This window comes from Thalassophryne amazonica, chromosome 3, assembly GCF_902500255.1.
Source record: "Thalassophryne amazonica chromosome 3, fThaAma1.1, whole genome shotgun sequence".
NCBI lineage: Eukaryota > Metazoa > Chordata > Actinopteri > Batrachoidiformes > Batrachoididae > Thalassophryne > Thalassophryne amazonica.
This window is the reverse complement of record NC_047105.1, coordinates 7,636,044-7,654,903: the sequence shown is the minus strand read 5'-3', so window position 1 is coordinate 7,654,903 and position 18,860 is coordinate 7,636,044. Positions and strand designations below refer to the sequence as shown.

At 40.0% G+C, this 18,860-nt stretch overlaps 1 protein-coding gene across 2 annotated transcripts; it reads left to right on the top strand.

Moving 5' to 3' along the window:
• The first annotated feature begins 1,084 nt into the window (after positions 1-1,084).
• csrp1b (cysteine and glycine-rich protein 1b) lies at positions 1,085-14,809 on the top strand. 2 transcript variants are annotated; one of them, XM_034165539.1, is made up of 6 exons: positions 1,085-1,218; positions 3,527-3,636; positions 3,929-4,097; positions 4,220-4,349; positions 13,786-13,879; positions 14,549-14,809. In XM_034165539.1, exons 2-6 carry the CDS (start codon positions 3,528-3,530, stop codon positions 14,623-14,625), a joined length of 579 nt encoding a protein of 192 aa, XP_034021430.1. In that variant the 5' UTR covers positions 1,085-1,218; position 3,527; the 3' UTR covers positions 14,626-14,809. The 2 variants fall into 2 exon arrangements, with proteins under 2 accessions (XP_034021430.1, XP_034021437.1); XM_034165546.1 differs by having other exon boundaries at positions 1,092-1,218; positions 3,504-3,636.
• The last annotated feature ends 4,051 nt before the right edge of the window (positions 14,810-18,860 follow it).

Below are 18,860 nucleotides of genomic sequence, written 5' to 3'. Positions count from 1 at the left end.
TCCTCTAGGCTGGACTATTGTAATTCATTATTATCAGGTTGTCCTAAAAGTTCCCTAAAAAGCCTTCAGTTAATTCAAAATGCTACAGCTAGAGTACTGACAGGGACTAGAAGGAGAGAGCATATCTCACCCATATTGGCCTCTCTTCATTGGCTTCCTGTTAATTCTAGAATAGAATTTAAAATTCTTCTTCTTACTTATAAGGTTTTGAATAATCAGGTCCCATCTTATCTTAGGGACCTCGTAGTACCATATCACCCCAATAGAGCGCTTCGCTCTCAGACTGCAGGCTTACTTGTAGTTCCTAGGGTTTGTAAGAGTAGAATGGGAGGCAGAGCCTTCAGCTTTCAGGCTCCTCTCCTGTGGAACCAGCTCCCAATTCAGATCAGGGAGACAGACACCCTCTCTACTTTTAAGATTAGGCTTAAAACTTTCCTTTTTGCTAAAGCTTATAGTTAGGGCTGGATCAGGTGACCCTGAACCATCCCTTAGTTATGCTGCTATAGACGTAGACTGCTGGGGGGTTCCCATGATGCACTGTTTCTTTCTCTTTTTGCTCTGTATGCACCACTCTGCATTTAATCATTAGTGATTGATCTCTGCTCCCCTCCACAGCATGTCTTTTTCCTGGTTCTCTCCCTCAGCCCCAACCAGTCCCAGCAGAAGACTGCCCCTCCCTGAGCCTGGTTCTGCTGGAGGTTTCTTCCTGTTAAAAGGGAGTTTTTCCTTCCCACTGTAGCCAAGTGCTTGCTCACAGGGGGTCGTTTTGACCCTTGGGGTTTTACATAATTATTGTATGGCCTTGCCTTACAATATAAAGCGCCTTGGGGCAACTGTTTGTTGTGATTTGGCGCTATATAAAAAAAAATTGATTGATTGATTGATTAATGTTGGACATTTAAGTCCTTCAAATAGTCTTTCGCTGCCACAGAGTCAAGCAGTGAAATTCCTTGACAGACATGACATTAATACACATATGTCACGTTACATTGCTTTGTATTTTAAGGACAATTGAGGACACATGCAGTTGGTGGAGCTCCTTCGGAAGTCCTCCCTCCCACTCCTTCACCATCTCTGCTCTGCGTGTCCTCCTGCTCCTCCTCCCGTCTCGCTCTCTCCCTGCTTCTCTCCACATCCTGACTTCTTCCTCCGCTCAGCCTCAGCTTCTCTGTTGTCGTCTGTCATCACACAGAGGAGCAGCCTTTCACCTTTGTGCAGGTACGAGTCTGTTTCTTCATACCTGAAAATCATATTTTTTCATATATATAACTCAAAGACATTGAACTTTGATGATAACTTTGGTTTATAGGATGTAATTCTTGAACAATGCAAGGAAGGGTGTATTCGCTCGAATGAGTTCCGCACTAGATGCCAAATCAAATAAAAAGGAGAATGTAATGAAAACAGTTTGCCAAATGTCATACTTCGGATCAGATTGTTGCACAGTTGTACATTTTTGAGCAGTGCTAAAGAGACCAAACTATGAACATGAAACAAAACTAACAAGAACTAAGACAGTCTAAAAACAAAAAAAAAATCAAATGTTGTATTTTCTTAATCTAGTAAATATAGTTAGTTATGGTTAATGGACTGCATTTATATAGTGCTTTTCCATCTACACCAGAAGCTCAAAGCGCTTTACAATGATGCCTCATATTCACACATTTACATCAATGTCAGGGTGCAACCACGCAAAGTGTTCACTACCCACCGGGAGCAACTAGGGGATTAATGACCTTGTCCAAGAGCCCTGAGCAATTTTTGGGTCTGGTTGGGTTTGAACAGAGCATCCTCTGGTTTGAAGCCCAACGCTTAACCACTAAACCATCACCTCCCCCGGTTATATATGACTACTAACTCTAACTGCATAACTACAAAGTATAATATATTGCAAGTTTTATTTACTTAATCCACATAGTACATGGTATTACACGGTACATAATATTTTTTTATTTTTCATTCTCCTGATTTGTCATATCAAGGTATTTGTGTTTACCTTGTATTTGCACATTTTACTTTTTACCCTGTTGTTGCACAATTCTGTTGTCACTGCTGCAAATTTCCCCATGTGGGACTATGAGGAAATATCTTGCCTTAGTTATGTCAACCAGTCCCAAACAAATTGGTTGTTTAAATGGGGAAAAGCATATTGTGACACTTAATTGCATATTATGTTTCCACATTTAAACAATCGAGTTCTGTGAGACCAGTTGACATAAATAGATTAAGTGAACCCCGTTGTGACTGATATGATACCATATGCATACCACGAACTGCTATTAGTACAGCACCCATTGTCCCACTGTCCACTGTCTACTGTGTCTGTAGCATGGCCCAAGCAGAGAGTCACCCCCTTTGAGTCTGGTCTGCTTGAGGTTTCTTCCTCATATCATCAGATGGAGTTTTTTCTTGCCACTGTCACCTGTGTGTTTGCTCTAGGGGTTGGTAAGGTTGACCTTACTTGTGTGAAGCACCTTGAGGCATGTTTGTTGTGATCTGGTGTGATATAAATGAAATGAATTAATTCATTAATTTAATTTAATTAAATTAAACCCTCAATTTTGAGATCGAAATTCGTCTGTTGAATCAACACTCCAAAAATAAAATGTTACATTTGATATGGTGGAAAAAAAATAGTAGTTGTGTGCACATCCAATAGTGATTAGGCCAAGTGCAGGATAATCAAGAACAGCAGACAAGAAAAAAAGAAGGAAAATCCGTACACCGGTATAGAGCTCCCAAAATCTTTAAATTGATTAAAAAAGCAAAGGCACACTAAAAAAAGAGAATGTTTGAACCAACTTAAAAAAGTGTTACAATTTATAAAAACCTGAATGAATTAAGTTCTTTGAACTTAAGTTTGAAAGTTAAATCAACTCTAACTTACAAACCTAAGTTCAAACAACTTAATTCATTTCGTTTTTTACAAATTGTAACACTTTTTTAAGTTGGTTCAAACATTCTCTTTTTTCAGTGCAATGTTTTGACCGTGAGGTCTTCTTCAGGAAACTGTAGCCTGAAGAACAGTTGCCTGAAGAAGACCTCACGGTCGAAACGTTACTCAATTCAAAGATTTTGGGAGCCATGATTGTATGACATCCGATAACAGAGTAATTTTCGCCCCACACTTTCTTCATTTGGATTTTAGCCGGTCCGGTATTGCAGCCTGTTTCTTATTAAGATGTCAGAACATGTGCCATTACAAAATTAAATGCAGAGAACTTCCTGTTTATTACATTCACTGACACAGATGGACCGGTTTAACATCACTGCTGTTGTGTTCTGAGAGACATCTGCACGAGATGGTTGGATGTCCATATTTTAGAATTTTACACAAACGCACTGACAGATGTAGGAGAAGGTTTAAGTGAGTTGTGGGATTGAATAAACTTTTCCTTTTATAGCGCTCGTTTTCCAGCCAAAGTGTTTTCCTTCTGCTGAGTCCTGAACTCCAGCAGCACAAGCGTTGATATAATTATACAGCGTCCACTGTGTGTCCACAGCCGGATCTCCTCTTTGCTCACAGAATGCCTTTTGGAGGAGGAAACAAGTGTGGCTGCTGCCAGAAATCTGTCTACTTTGCCGAGGAGGTGCAGTGTGAGGGGAAAAGTTGGCACAAGTCCTGTTTTCTGTGCAGTAAGTATTTAAGTAATCATGTAATCCCATTCCCTCCCACTGTAAAGGAAGCACACGCAGTGCTGGGATGGAATGTCGAGTACCTGGCATCAGGGCAGGAACGGCAGCAGGATATCTCCGGCCTTATTTGGAGCCAGAAATTTGGTCTTCCTTATAAGGCGGATGAGTCCTCCCCTCCAGCCCACTTATTCATCCCATTGGAATGCCATTAATGTTCCAAAATGCCAAACATTGTTTGTGTGAACAGTGTTAATTTCAGCTTTGTCCCTTTATATGCTGTTGTTGTCCAAAGTGGTTTGTAAGAAGAATTTAGACAGCACGACCGTGGCCGTTCACGGAGATGAGATCTATTGTAAATCGTGCTATGGCAAGAAGTACGGTCCAAAAGGCTACGGCTATGGAGGCGGAGCTGGCACGCTGAGCATGGACACTGGAGAAGGACTTGGAATTAAGCCTGAAGTGTGAGAAGAAACAAAGAATCCATTTCCTACTTGTCTCAAACATTGACAGCAAAAAGTGAACTTTGCATCTTTGGAAGTTGGTTGAAAGGTTTGTTTGTTGTTGTTTGTTTGTTTCTTGGCAGACAAACTTCCCATCGCCCGACCAATAACCCCAATGCCTCCAAGTTTGTCCAGAAAACAGGAAGCTCTGAAGTGTGTCCTCGATGCAGTAAAGCTGTGTATGCAGCTGAGAAGGTTGTTGGAGCAGGAAATGTAAGAAAGATCTGCATGTTTATTAAAGGGGTCATAATGTGGAAAATTATTTTACCATACTTAAGTCAAACATGGTTTTGGTTTCATGTAAAACATCCCCCTATGTCCTCAAGCATGGAGAAAGTCCCTTGTGTTTAGCAAAATGTAAGCCTGATATGACTCATTCTGGACCTCTGTCACGGCACAAAAGTACATATGTGAATTTTTATTTGTTCCGCTTGATACACCCACAAACCTCTGTGTGACACGCCCATGGGATAGGAGAAAGAGGGCCTCTTATTGGTACTGCCAATAAGAGGCATGGCAAGTTGCATCTCCTTTCCATTTAAAGCAACTGGCACAAAACCAGGCCATTTTATTTTTTAGATACCTGAAAATAGGTCCTATTTGGGCATCTTTTCAGTATCTATGGGGTACTCGAATGTTAATATTTACTATTAAAACACCTGGGGACATGCCATATTTTATAGACTACAAGAGGTCCTACGAATACTGTATACGAGGTCTGTGATGAAAAAAGCGGTCATTATTTTTTTCAAAAAATAAATGGATTTGATTCATATGTTTTTACGTCAGACAAGCTTGAACCCTCGTGCGCATGCGTGAGTTTTTTCATGCGTGTCGGTGACGTCATTCGCCTGTGGGCAGGCCTTGAGTGAGGAGTGCTCCACCCCGCCCGTCGGAATCTCTTTGTCTGAATAGCCGGTGCGGACGGCGCGTGTTGCTTTATCAACATTTTTTCTGGACCTGTGAGGGATATCCGAGTGGACACTATTCGAGAAATTAAGCTGGTTTTCGGTGAAAAGTTTAATGGCTGATGAGAGATTATGGGGTGTTTCTGTCGCTGTAAGGACTTCCCACGGAGCGGGACGTCACGCAGCGCTTCCAGGCGCCGTCGTCGGCCTGTTTCGACCTGAAAACATTCTAATTTAAGGCTTAATTCACCCAGGACGTCGTGAGAGAACAGAGAAGATTCAGAAGAGGCCGGCATGAGGACTTTATACGGACATTCCACTGTTTAAGGACATTTTGTAATGAAAGATGTGCGCGCAAATTCGCCGAGTCATTTCCATGACGACTCGGCGAATGTGTGTGCGCCGCGACAGGAAAAACACCTCCGTGTTGAAAACCATTTGTAAAATTCAGGCGGCTTTTGATGGCTTTCAACAAGTGAGTAACTGAGAAATTGTTTAACAGCTTGGGCATGTTCCAACTTGCCCGTTAAGGTTTCCAACGGAGGTGTTTTTCCTGTCGTGACCCCCCGCGGTTGGGTCCAGCCCGACATGCGACTCTGCCCGCACGTTCTTTCATTACAAAATGTCCGTTAACAATGGAATGTCCGAATAAACTCCTCATGCCGACGTCTTCTGAAAGTTCTCTGTTCTCTGATGACTTACTGGGTCAACAGAGCCTGAAATGTGGAAGTATTCAACTTGAAACGGCGAGACGACGCCGCCTCAAAGCGCAGATCGCCATCAGGCGCCGTGGACCGTCCTTAAAGCGACACTACCAGACCAAAATCTCTCATCAGCCGTTAAATTTTTTACCGAAAACCAGCTGAATTTATCGAATGGTGTCCACTCAGTTGTACCTTACAGCTTTTGAAAAAATTTTGATCAAACAAAGCAGCAGTCTCTGAGCCATTCCTAAACAATGAAAAAACGACGAGAGGGTGGGCCACTCCTCACTCAAAGACTGCCCACAGGCGAATGACGTAACCGACAGGTGTGAAAAAACTCTCGCATGCCCACGAGGGTTCAAGCATGTCTGATGTAATCACACGTGATTCAAATCCATATGGTTATTGAAAAAAATAATAAGGTCGGATACTTTTCTAATAGACCTCGTATTCTGAAGTGACTTGTATGTCCAAAAAATAAGGGCCACAAAAATCATGGTTTAGTATGTTTGTAGTACAGTGGCAACAGGAAAAACAACATTAACAATATATGTTCTGCACATGCTAGTATGTGACTAAATAGTCTTTCCAGATTGTTAAAAAGGTTTTTTAAACTACTACTACTACTCTCCTTCCTGTCCTCGGTCTTCCTGTTACCAATTATTCTCCAGTGCAACTGCTTGTCCAGAAAATGTAATATACAGCAACCTGATCTCATGCCAAGCTTGTAATCGTGTCACAAAAATATTTTTTGATGATATCACAAAAATTGTAGTGACACAGAATGGCCATTGGGGGGTTATACTTAAAATTGGTGATTGAAGGTTAAACCGTGTCAACACATTTTTGACTGTATCATGAAAAAAAGACATGAGACTGGGCTGTGTATAGAATATGTGCACACTAAGCCAACAAAAATATTTGAGATGCTATATTGGAGAAACCCACTATGTTAATCTCAAAAGATTTTCACATTTTAATTGATTTATAAATTCATGCAATTTTTCTAAAATGTCTTCTAACATCCATCTGTTCATTTTCTAAACCCGCTTACTGCAGTTAAAGGACATGTCTCACGTTTTTTTAACTTCCCAGTTAGTAAGACAACATAAAAGTACTTACGATTGTAAGCGTCTCTGCATACGTGCTAATTAGTGATCTCTGATGTATTTTTCTCTCACTCTGAGCGTTAATAGGTGCATTTCCGGAAATTCTCAACATTTTTCAGTGTGTGACGTCCTTATTAGCAAAACAGAAGCATCCCAATGACTGACAGACCGACAAACCAAAAACGAAGCTTCTGAGCTGCTGTTTGAAAGTGATGGCTCAGATTTACAGAGAGGAGACGACACACTTCACCCCAAAACTCTTGACTTTTTCAGAGAGTCGGATTTTGGAGCCTAAAGTGTGGTGATGTGCTGTTTGTGTGGATGCTGGTTACTGAAGCTGATGTGGACGTCAGGACATCTGACACTGTTTTTAACAGACACAGAGGATTTGTTACATTGGAAAAAGTCAGAATACCTTATTTCCAGGAGTTCATGGACATTATTTTACGTGTCATGATCGAGAGAGAGGCAGAGCCACAGCTGGTAATCTCACACGCATTGTTTGATCGCATGAAGTTTACATTTGGAAATGAATCCATAACTCGAGTGAGTCTGACATGTTCAGGACTTTACCTGTTTTGTGGCTAGACTTCTATTTTATTTATTTATTTTTTTGTACTTTGAGAGTGTAGCTGGAATGTGTGTATGTGTGTGTGTATGTGTGCTGTGAAGCTTGCTGTGTGTGTGTGTGTGTGTGTGTGTGTGTGTGTGTGTGTGTGTGTGTGTGTGTGTGTGTGTGTGTGTGTGTGTGTGTGTGTGTGTGTGTGTGTGTGTGTGTGTGCGTGTGCAGCTGATGAAACACTTGTTTTCCCCCGGCAGCAGATGTGTTTTTTTTGTAGATTTTATTGATAACAACACTCATAATTAATCGTGCACAAAACTGATCCTGGTGTAGAGATGGTTTATGGACAGGCTGCGTTTATGGCTGCAGGTGCACATCAACTTTCTTGGAGCTGCAGCTTTTACTGTGACTGCGGCAAAATTAACAGTTATCACTTAAAAACGAGTCATCATAACACAACATCACACTTAGGAATTAATCTGTGCCTTCATTTTTAACATTAGCAGCTGCATACACAGGTTACAGATGCCGGCTGATATTAAATGTATTCCTGGGGCTACAGCTCCCAACACTGCCTCCCACCACAGGGTTTTGAAGCAGAAGTATTTTAAACAGACTAAGGAACATGACATGACATATAGTCATATAGTTATACATGTTGATGCTAATGATGTTAGAATGAAGCACTCGGAAGTCACTAAAATGGATACAGAGATTACATGTGATCTTGATGTGTCGAAATCGGCTGGTGGTCTTTGGGCTCCTCCCCTGTTGGGGTGGTGATGAGGCATTTAGCAGGTTGTTTTCGTTATAGGTGGCTGGCACAGTTTTGTATACAGCACAGCTTTAGTTTTGTTGATAACTGGCCTTTGTTCTGGGGCCGCCGTGATCTGCTGATGCCAGATGGCCTTCACCTTACTGGGGAGGGTGCTGCCATTTTGTCTGTGACTATAGATAGAGCTCTATGGGGGAGTAACATTAGGATTTCACAGCAGGCCACGGAGCAAGGGATTAGTGGCAGGGCGTGTAACAAATACGGGTGTGGAATTAATTAGTTGAGCAGGGAATTTAAGGCAGAGAATCCACGGTGGTGAGCATGGTCTTTTGGGGAGGGAGGTTTATCAAGTTGAAACTGTGGGTTGCTTTTGCAGGCATGTCCTTAAGGTTCATAGAGGGACATGTTTTGCAAACTTACTACCCATTACTGCACTGGATGACGTTGAAACTGAGGATGGCCTGTTGGCTGTTCCAGCAGTATCAAATATTCATGTTCATGTTTGTTAACTACAGTTTGCATGGAATGTCTTAAACCTAAACCTACTTTTAGGCACCTTGTTTATGTTACTCTGGAGCCACCTCTAGAGCCAAATTGTTCAACTGTTAATCCTTGTCTTGCTAATATCAGATCATTGTCCTCAAAATCATTGTTGGTTAATGATCTAATTGGTGATTACCACTTAGATATGATTGGGTTATGTGAAACCTGGCTTAGACCTACAGCTATCTTTCCTTTAAATGAGGCCTGCCCACCGGCATATACATCTAGTCATCTCTCTCATGAGACAAAGCAAGGTGGAGGTGTTGCTTTTGTTTGCAGATTGAGGTTTACTTTATTAGTTGTTGGGGGTCAGAAATATAATTCCTTTGAACACCTGATTCTCTGCTCTCTCTATGATGCTGTGTATTGTCACAGCCAGAAAAATGGAAATCAGTCGTGTTATTTTGTCATCGTTTATAGTTGACCAGTCCATACTCGGAATTTTTCAATGAATTTGGTGCGTTCATTTCTGAGTTATCAACTAGTGCCGATAATATTTTGATCATCTGTGATTTTAGCATTCATGCAAATAAGCCCTTTCCATTATTTTTGGAAATTGTGGATGCACTGGGTTTCCAGTAATGCATTCAGGGTTTGACACATGCTACTGGAAATACCCTGGATCTGGTTACAAATGTTGATATCTTACCCCTTGCATCAGTGGTCTCTGACCACTCACTTATTAGGTTTACACTTTTGCTGCCGTATTTAGCAGAATAACAACCTTGTTTACTACAGCGACGACGTATTAACCCCTCAACTGTGACTGAACTTGAGGCTAGATTGCCTAACATCTTAGCCTCAAGCTTAGAGGATGCCCAGTCAGTTGATAGTATTGTGGACAGTTTAAACTCAGTGCTCAAAACTACACTCGACATGATTGCACCACCTGTGTTAAGACCGCACTCCCCCAAATCACAGTCACCTTGGTTCAGTGATTACCTGCATGACCTCAAGCACAAGGCAAGAGGTCTAGAACGGAAATGGCGTCGTTCAAAATTAGAAGTATTCCACCTTGTGTGGCGTGATGCTATCTTAGACTATAAGCATGCACTATTGACTACAAAGTGGACCTATTACTCTGATTTGATCAACAAAAACAAGTAGAACTCAAAATTCTTATTTGACACGGTGGCAATGCTTCTTCATGGACACCCACTTGTAAGTCATTTCTCCAAATATTAGGTTAAACATATCCCAGCAGTCATAGGGCGTGAGGCGGGGTGCAGGGCCACAAACAGACAAACAAACACAGACACATCCACACGCACACCTAAGGACAATTTTTAAAGATTCCAATCCACCTAACCCACATGTCTTTGGATCTAGGAGGAAACCGGAGCACCCGGAGGAAACCCACGCAAACACGGGGAGAACATGCAAACTCCACACAGAAAGGCCACGGGAATTGAACCCACGACCTTCTCGCTGTGAGGCAACAGCGCTAACCACTAATCCACCGTGCCGCCCAGTGATTAAACCATTAATTAAAAATCTAATCTTGACCCTAGTGAACTGAAAAATTATAGGCCCATATCAAATCTATCATTTTGCACTAAAATTCTGGAAAAAGTGGTGTCATGGCAGCTTGTGAACCACCTTACTGAGAATAATGTTTTTGAACCACTGCAGTCTGCTTTCAGAAAATACCACTCCACAGAGACAGCTCTTACTAAAGTGGTGAACAATCTTCTGCTCACAATGGATTCGGACACCACTTCGATTTTTGTGCTGTTGGATCTTAGTGCTGCATTCGATACCATAGATCATGTGTTTTACATGATAGGTTGGAGAATTACTTTGGGATTACTGGAAGTGCCCTTGCATGGTTGACGTCATATCTATCCGTCTCTCTCTTTGTGTTTTATATAATAGCACTATTTCTAACCTTAGTGATATGAAATTGAACTGTCTTGATGTCTAGTAACTTCCTACTTCTAAATTCTGACAACACTGAAATGATGGTTATTGGTCCAGCAAGATATCGGCATCAATTTGATCAGCTAGCACTTGGCTTAGATTCATGTGTTGTGCATCACACAAACAGGGTAAGGAAACTTGGGGTGGTTTTTGACCCTATGTTGTCCTTTGGTCTTCACATTAGGGATGTTACGAGAGGTGTCTTCTTCCATTTGCCAAATATAGTGAGGATTTGTCCCATGTTGTCCATGGCTGATGCTGAGACCCTGATTCATGACTTTGTTTTCTCCAGATTGGATTATTGTAATGTCCCATTTTCAGAGTTGCCACAGTCCAATATCAGGGATCTCCAATTAGTTCAGAATGCTGCTGCCAGACTTTTGACACGGACTAGACCATATTACAGCTGTTCTGGCATCCCTCAATTGGCTACCTGTCTCTGTGAGATTAGACCTTGAGGTTCTGTTATTAGCCTATAAAGTTGTTCATGGACTGGCACTGATGTACTTAGCTGACTTGATTAAGACCTATGCGCTCATCTGATGCAGGACTATTCTGCTTTTTAATTCTTTTAAATTTTATTGTTTTAAATTTTGTTTTTAATTGTGTTTTATACTTGTTCTTAATTCATGTTAAACTGTTTTTGAACTCTTTCATGTGAAGCGCCTTGGGCCGATGTCATGATTTGCCGCTTTTATAAATTAAATAAATTGACATTGAAATTACATTCTATTGAAGTGCACCCTGGTTGCGACGTCACTTCGGAAACACCCGAGCACTCACAACCATTTTGTTTTCAGATGTCTCCATAGCTGTTTGTTGCTAATGCCGTATACTTTGAAATGGGTCACAGAAGTGCACAAAGTAATCCCGGTGGATCATCGGATGGTCACTAACAGCAGGGACACCTGCAGACAGACAAATTCAATTACACTCAAACCTACAATCAGTTTAGAATAACCAATTCACCTAACTTCATGTTAGCACTAAAACAAGCTCACTGTCCCTTGGGCCTGTTCCCACTGCTCAGACTGGACTGGAAGACTACAGTCTCTGCATCTAGGGTGATGTTACTTTGTCAAATCAGCACAGGCATCCCACTGGGTCAACAGGTCTTGTCTAATCAAAAACATGCTTATTTAGGGTCTGCCCCTGACCGAGGCAGCGTCTACATCTGGAGTTGGTTCCCGGGTGCTGGACTGTGGCTGCCCACTGCTCTTATTGGTTAGATTGTGTCTAACTGTAATTAGGATGGGATAAATGCAGAGGACAAGTTTCGTTGTATGTATATATGTGCAATGACAATAAAGTTTCTATTCTATTCTATATAGAATATATGACCTGTTGTATTGAGGTTTGGGAAACCACGTATTAAACAAAAACAAATCCAGTTTTTTGTTGTTTTTTTTGTCACAAAAGAAAGCTATAAGCGTTATAAGTAAAAAACCATATTACGAACCAACAAACCAACTGTTTGCTTGTCTGTGTATTTTGAAATTTCAAGATTTGGTGGATTATTTAATGATACAAACCATGTACAAAGTTAAAAATAAACTTTTGCCCCTACACGTTCAGGAGTTGTTTAAAATGAAAGAGTCCAGTTATTATTTGTGAAGAACACTGATATTTGAGAGAAGAAAGATTCAAACTACTGTTAAAAGTAATTGTATTTCTGTAAAAGGTGTCAGAATATGGAATAATTGTTCTGATAGTATTAAATTACCTGGTACATTGGTGGGTGTCAAAAGACTTTATAAAAACAACGTAATTTCTTACTATAGTACGCTATATTAGGCAAACTGTTTTTGTGGTTCTTTTTTGTTTATTTGCACATTATATTATTGATTGTTTTGTTCTGTTCAGTTACATTATTTTACTGATTGTTACCTTGTGCTGACTGTATTTAAATGTGTATAGTAACTGGTGTGTGTGTGTGTGTGGGGGGGGGGGGGGGGGGGGGCATTTATAAGCTTTGGGAAATTGAGTTATTGGTATTTTGGTATTGGTATTGGTATTTTGTTTATGTGCGTGCTGAATAAAACTTATTCATTCATTCATTCAAAATATTCTATCTATTCTATTAGGGAGGGGTGTTATTTACAAAATTTGGAAATCTATAAATGTTTACATGGAATATGGAAATATACACTAAATAAACCATATCAGGATAAATTTTGGGTCATTTGGTTCCAAAAACCCATATGGACGGAGCCAGTGAAAATATCGGGTTCAAAAATCGCCAAAAATATCGACGAAAATGTCATATCTTGAGAACCACTGCACCGAGAGACTTGAAAATTGGCTCCAAATGTTGCTTGACCCTACGTTTATATTCAACTTCTATAGTAACAATAAGCCTATCTGGTGTTTTTTAAGAGTAATTGACAAAAAAAACCTAATTTCAGTAGATATGTTATGATCAATTGTAACAAACAAAATCTATGTAGTTTTTATTTCAGGAATATCTGTTGAGTATAATCATCACATGTAAAGAATGACCTTTCCACAATTAACTAATTATAAGCAACAGAGTGGTTTTCTACGTCAACAGCACATATACGACACATGCGTTACTTGAAATTTTAAAACGCTCCATCCATATGGGTTTTTGGAACCAAATGACCCAAAAATTATACTGTTATGGTTTATTCCATGTATATTTCCATATTCCATTCAAAAAATTATTATAGATTTCAAAAATGTTTGAAATAACACCCTTCCCTAATTCTATTCTAATGATGCATGGCTCCTGGATGTTAGCGATCAAGGACTTGTGCATTACCATCATTACCCCTAGCTTGAGGTTAACTCCTTCCCTTTCATTCTTGCCTTTTCAACTGTTACCGCCATTACTTGCGTGTCGGTAGGTGATCAGGATATAGACAGTGGGACAGTACATGGGTTTACATATTTGGTATTAGTCACAATTTGTTGCATTCTGTTCACTACTAACAATGTAGGTGTCTCAAACATAACTGACTTCCAAGTTTATGATGTCACTTAAATTGGTCTGTCAAGTTGATGAAAAGGTGTAATGTGACCCGTTATAATACTTGTATCATAATCTGATTAGCTGTTATCTCATGGGTTTCTCAGTGCTTGACCAAAGTCTTTTCTCACTGATCCAGTCTTGGCATAAAAGCTGCTTCCGCTGTGCCAAGTGTGGAAAAGGCCTGGAGTCCACAACCCTTGCTGACAAAGACGGGGAGATCTACTGCAAAGGTTTGTTGAAATAACTGCAGCCTGTTGCCTAATGCTGCTACTAAGAACCATCTTTATAGCTTAATGTCAGCTGTTTTAAGATTGTTTAATTCTTAATTTGAAATGTTGCAAAAAAGAAAAAAAAACGTATCAGAATTTCATGTTCAAGGGCACATCCATATTACTTTTGTCAAACCAAAGTGACTATTACTTTATCAACTTTATTTTGACTAAACTCTGATTTAAACCAGTTTGTAATGGGTTTACAGCTGTTTATATTTAGAATACAAACAATTTCTGGTTTACACCACTTTAAACTGGTTGATGGAAAACAGAAATTTCATTCACTTTTAAACTTGATTTATAACTTAACTACAATAAATGTGTTTAAGACATTTTAGTGTTCATTTATAGCAACTGATTAATGAAACCCGCTATTAAAATTTGTTTTAAATGAGGAATAAATCGTTATATTTTGAATACTGGAGCTTTTTGATTAATGATTTATTAGATTTCACAACAGACAGACAGATTTTAACAAATTTGTAAAATAAAACAAAAAATTAACCCTTTTGTGTGCATAGAAATTTTAATTTTACATCAATGCATGAAAAAAATAGTGTTGCTTTTACATTTTTTGTTGAGTATATTTTGCAATGTGCTTTTCATTCATTGTGATTTTACTCACAGGTTGTTACTCCAAGAACTTTGGTCCCAAAGGTTTTGGGTTTGGTCAGGGTGCAGGAGCTCTGGCTTATTCCCAGTAGAACCTGAAGAATGGTTCCACCTGGACTGACACCTGCTATTGTCGCTTCCAAGATTCTTCAGCCGATGGCTAACCTATTTTTCTCAGCTAAAACATGCAAAAGTGCAAGCAGCTTTGTGTTCACCACATGGATTTTGTTCCATTCAATGTCTGATCGGATTTAACGGCATCAAACACACTGGATCCCAACTTTATTTGGGGGGGTTGAGACACGCTTTGTCCCCTGTTTACAATGGGGTACTCAGGTCAAAGCAGTTTCAGTCTTTTGTTCATGGTAATGAGTCATTCACGTCGTCAGGAGAGGCGTCAGTCCCATCGTTAGGAGGGACAGCTACCCTGTCATTAGGAGGGTGCTAACTGGAGCATAATAGATGCTAATTAAAGCAATTGTTTAATCACTAGCCAGTAGCAGTCTGCCTCTCGGTAGGAGGCGTCTGGTTAGGTTTAAAATTCCAGCTTTTGTGGCTTCTGTTTGTTCTTCTTGACAAGGGTCAGACAGAAGTCAGACTACCAGAGCAAGAATTTTAGCTGAGGAAGCTTCTGCGATTTGAAGTGAAACGTCCTCGTGTCAAGCAACACAGTCCAGTCGAAGATTCAAGCTTCTCTACTATCAGTGCTTTCGTCAATGGATGGGTTGATCCAGTATGAGCTTGTCTTCATAATTCCTCCTAATCATCCTGAAAATAGAGCAAAGTACCAGCTGTTCTGTGGAACGACAGGTCTATCTCCACTCGACACACCGGCTGGAGTGCCAGGCAGCTTTGGTGCTGCATTGAGGCAGTTGTTGGCTTTTCAACAGGAAACCAAAGATTTAAATGTAAGCAAAATTAAACGTAGCATTAAACTGCAGAGTTGTTGCTCAAGTTTAAACATTTAGAAGAATATGCATTCATAGGGAAGTGGAATAAAGAGCAAAAACACGTCCAACAGTGGTTGTGTTTGCTAGGGCCTGCTGAGAGGTTTGCAACACTTTGGCCACCAGGTGGCAGCAGAAAAGCCTGAGTAAATGGTGAATAACAGCCTGATTTTTTTGTTTGTTTGTTTTTGTTTTGTTGTTTAGTAGCTTATAATAATGAATTAATCTTAACTGAATGCCACTGCATCACTTTGAGTGTAACTTTGTATGTGCTTTAAGTAATAAAATGTGCAATTTTATAGTTGTTGCTGTTAAAACTGGTTTCTGTATTTCACTTGCAACAATTTGATTTCAAATTATACCCCACCTGGCTTCAACAAGTCATGTTTAAATGATGTTTAATTTCACATTCAGTGCAGAATTTGTGATTTGCAAATGAATAAATCTAGAAATATTAAAGTTTGAGTAAATCTGGATAAATATGTAAAAATGGGTATATTCGTACCAGTGGTTCATCAATGTGTTAACTCTGAAACAGTCATTCAGCTGTTGCTAAAACAAAGGTTGTATTTGATTTGTTGTATTTTGCCACGTTTGCAGTTAAATTCATAAATTTGACAGATGTTTTATCCACACGTGTTGCACTTGCACTGTACTACAAACTACGAGATACGGCTTTGAGTCAGTGTTTTGCAGAAATAGGCCTGGTGAAATGCAGCACTTTGATCATCCTGCTGCAATATATACTGCAGAATAATAATCAGCTGCCACGAGCCTGGAACTCAAGTGTCAATCAGATTAAAGACCACAGCCTTTGAAGTGAGGGGTCAGCTCAAGCAAAAGAAACCAGCCAATTAAAAGCTTCTGCAGATGGGATGACAGATAATCTCTAAAATATAGGGTATCCCAGCAGTCGCAGGGCAAGAGGCTTGGTACACCCTGGACAGGATGCCAGTCTATCGCAGGGTCACATATAGACTAACCTGCATGTCTTTGAAAATGGGAGGAAGCCGTTGCACCCAGAGGGAACCCAAGCGAACATGAGGAGAAGATGCAGACTCCATACAGAGAGGTCCAGGCAGGAAGCGATCCCTTGACCTTCTTGCTGTGAGCTAACAGGTCTGCAGAATAGGAATCAGAAAAAGTTCAGAATGTATTGATTGAATTGAAGATATTTCATGTTTTGTCTGGTTAACTGCAGCCAAAGATCGGCCAAAATGGAGATCTGCCATTCACCTTGGCACTCAGGGCTTCGAAGAGGCTAGGATCTCCTACACAAAAGAGAAAAGAAGAAGAAAAGAGCGACTTCAAGACTCCAACAGGCAGAAACTCCCACCAACTGCCACCTGTCCAGCCTGCGGGAGGCAGTGCGCTACACAACTGGGACTCCTAAGTCCCCTAAGAGTCCATGCCAACAACTAGGAGACCATCATCCTCGGCAACAAGGGATAGCCACGACGATTGATTGAACTGAGGATATTTCATGTTTTGTCTGGTCAATTTAATTCCAGTTGGTGATATGCATTCATTCCTGCATTTCTGGCCTCCAAAAAAAGTTGTGGCATGCAATTTAGGGATAGTAGTGAGATTTAAAAAAAAAAAAAAAAAAGATTGCTGTATTTCAAACACACAATTGTCATCACAATTTAAAAACAGTTCTCGTCAAAGAAAGATGGGAAGAAGCGATTTAGATGTTTCTCCCTTTACAGTGTGTTATATGATTAAGCTATTCAAGGAATCTGGAGGAATTTCAGTGCGTAAAGTGCAAGTGTACAAGCCTCAGCTGAACATCTGTGATGTCCCATCTCCCAGGCGGCACGAGAACAAGAACCGTCATTCATCAATAGCTGATATAACCACATGGGCTTTACTTTGGAAAACCTTTGTCAAGCACTTTAATATGGAGTTATATTAAAAAATGTCACTTAAAAATTTACTGTCAAAATGAAAAGCTTTATGTTAATCTTGTCAAGAAGTGGTGTCATCCTCTCTGGGCTTGGAGGCAGCTGGGCTGGACCATCACACAGTGGAAACATGAACTGTGATCAAACAAATCAGTATTCCAGATCTTTTTTGGAAGTAATGAACACTGTGTGCTCCAGACCAAAGACGAAAATGACCGTACAGACGATTATCAGCAACAAGTGCTAACGCCAGGCTCTGTCATGGGGTTTTGTCAATGCACTTGGCAAACATACTTTACTCTCCTGTGATGGCAGCATTATTGCAGAAAAGTTCACTGACATTTTCCAGGAACATTTGCTGCTGAAATTAGCTGATTTCAAGACAATACACAGCAAAATCACAAGTGTTATAATATGGGTCCACACTGGGCCAGTAAGGAATACGGTGAGGCAAAGAAGTATTTGATCCACTGTCAATTTTGCAATTTTCCCACCTACAAAGAATGGAGAGGTCTGTACTTATCATAGCTACACTTCAACTGTGAGAGACAGAATCTTAAAAATAAAATTCAGAAAATCACATTGTATGATTGTATGATTTAAATAATTAATGAAATGTAAATAAAAACAGAATACAATGATTTGCAAATCCTCATCAACCTATATTCAATTGAATACACCACAAAGACAAGATATTTAATGTTCAAACTGATAAACTTTATTGTTTTTCAAATATTTGCTCATTTTGAAATGGATGTCTGCAACATGTTTCAAAAAAGTTGGGACGGCCCAACAGAAGACTGGGAAAGTTGATGAATGCTCAAAGAACACCTAATTGGAAACAGGTGAGTGTCATGATTGGGTATAAAAGGAGCATCGCCAAAAGGCTCAGCCGTTCACAAGCAAAGATGGGGCGAGGATCACCACTTTGTGAACAACTGCGTGAAAAAAATAGTCCAACAGTTTAAGAACAATGTTTCTCGATGTTCAATTGCAAGGAATTTAGGGATTCCATCATCTACAGTCCATAATATAATCAGAAGATTCAGAGAATCTGGAGAACTTTCTACACATAAGCAGCAAGGCTGAGAACCAAAATTTTCTAAAAATGCAACTATCCCACACATTAAGACTCATTTGCAAGAAGAATGGGACAAAATAACACAGAAACTCTTCATCACTTGATGTCCTTAATGCCAAAACATCTTCTAACTGTTGTTTGGAGGAATGGAATTACTAAGTGGTAAATGCTTTAACTTCTCAATTTATTTATTTATTTATTGGAATGTGTTTTGAGGGTTTGAATGCATCATGCTGTCTGCAATGAAAGAGAAGTCAAAGTAAATGTGAGACTCACTGCAGGATTTTCTTTTTTCTGATGTGGGGTCATCAAAATAACAAGAAAGACTGACATCAACACTAGTGCTATAAAATCACTGTTGTCCTGAGACCGTTCTCTCTACGGGTGTGTGTGTT

Bases quoted from the DNA above. Each gene is read 5' to 3' on its own strand.
- csrp1b (XM_034165539.1), top strand. From the start codon at position 3,528: ATGCCTTTTGGAGGAGGAAACAAGTGTGGCTGCTGCCAGAAATCTGTC. The intron at 4,098-4,219 runs GTGAGAAGAAAC...GTTTCTTGGCAG, and splicing joins CTTGGAATTAAGCCTGAAGT to ACAAACTTCCCATCGCCCGA. The intron at 13,880-14,548 runs GTTTGTTGAAAT...TTTTACTCACAG, and splicing joins CGGGGAGATCTACTGCAAAG to GTTGTTACTCCAAGAACTTT.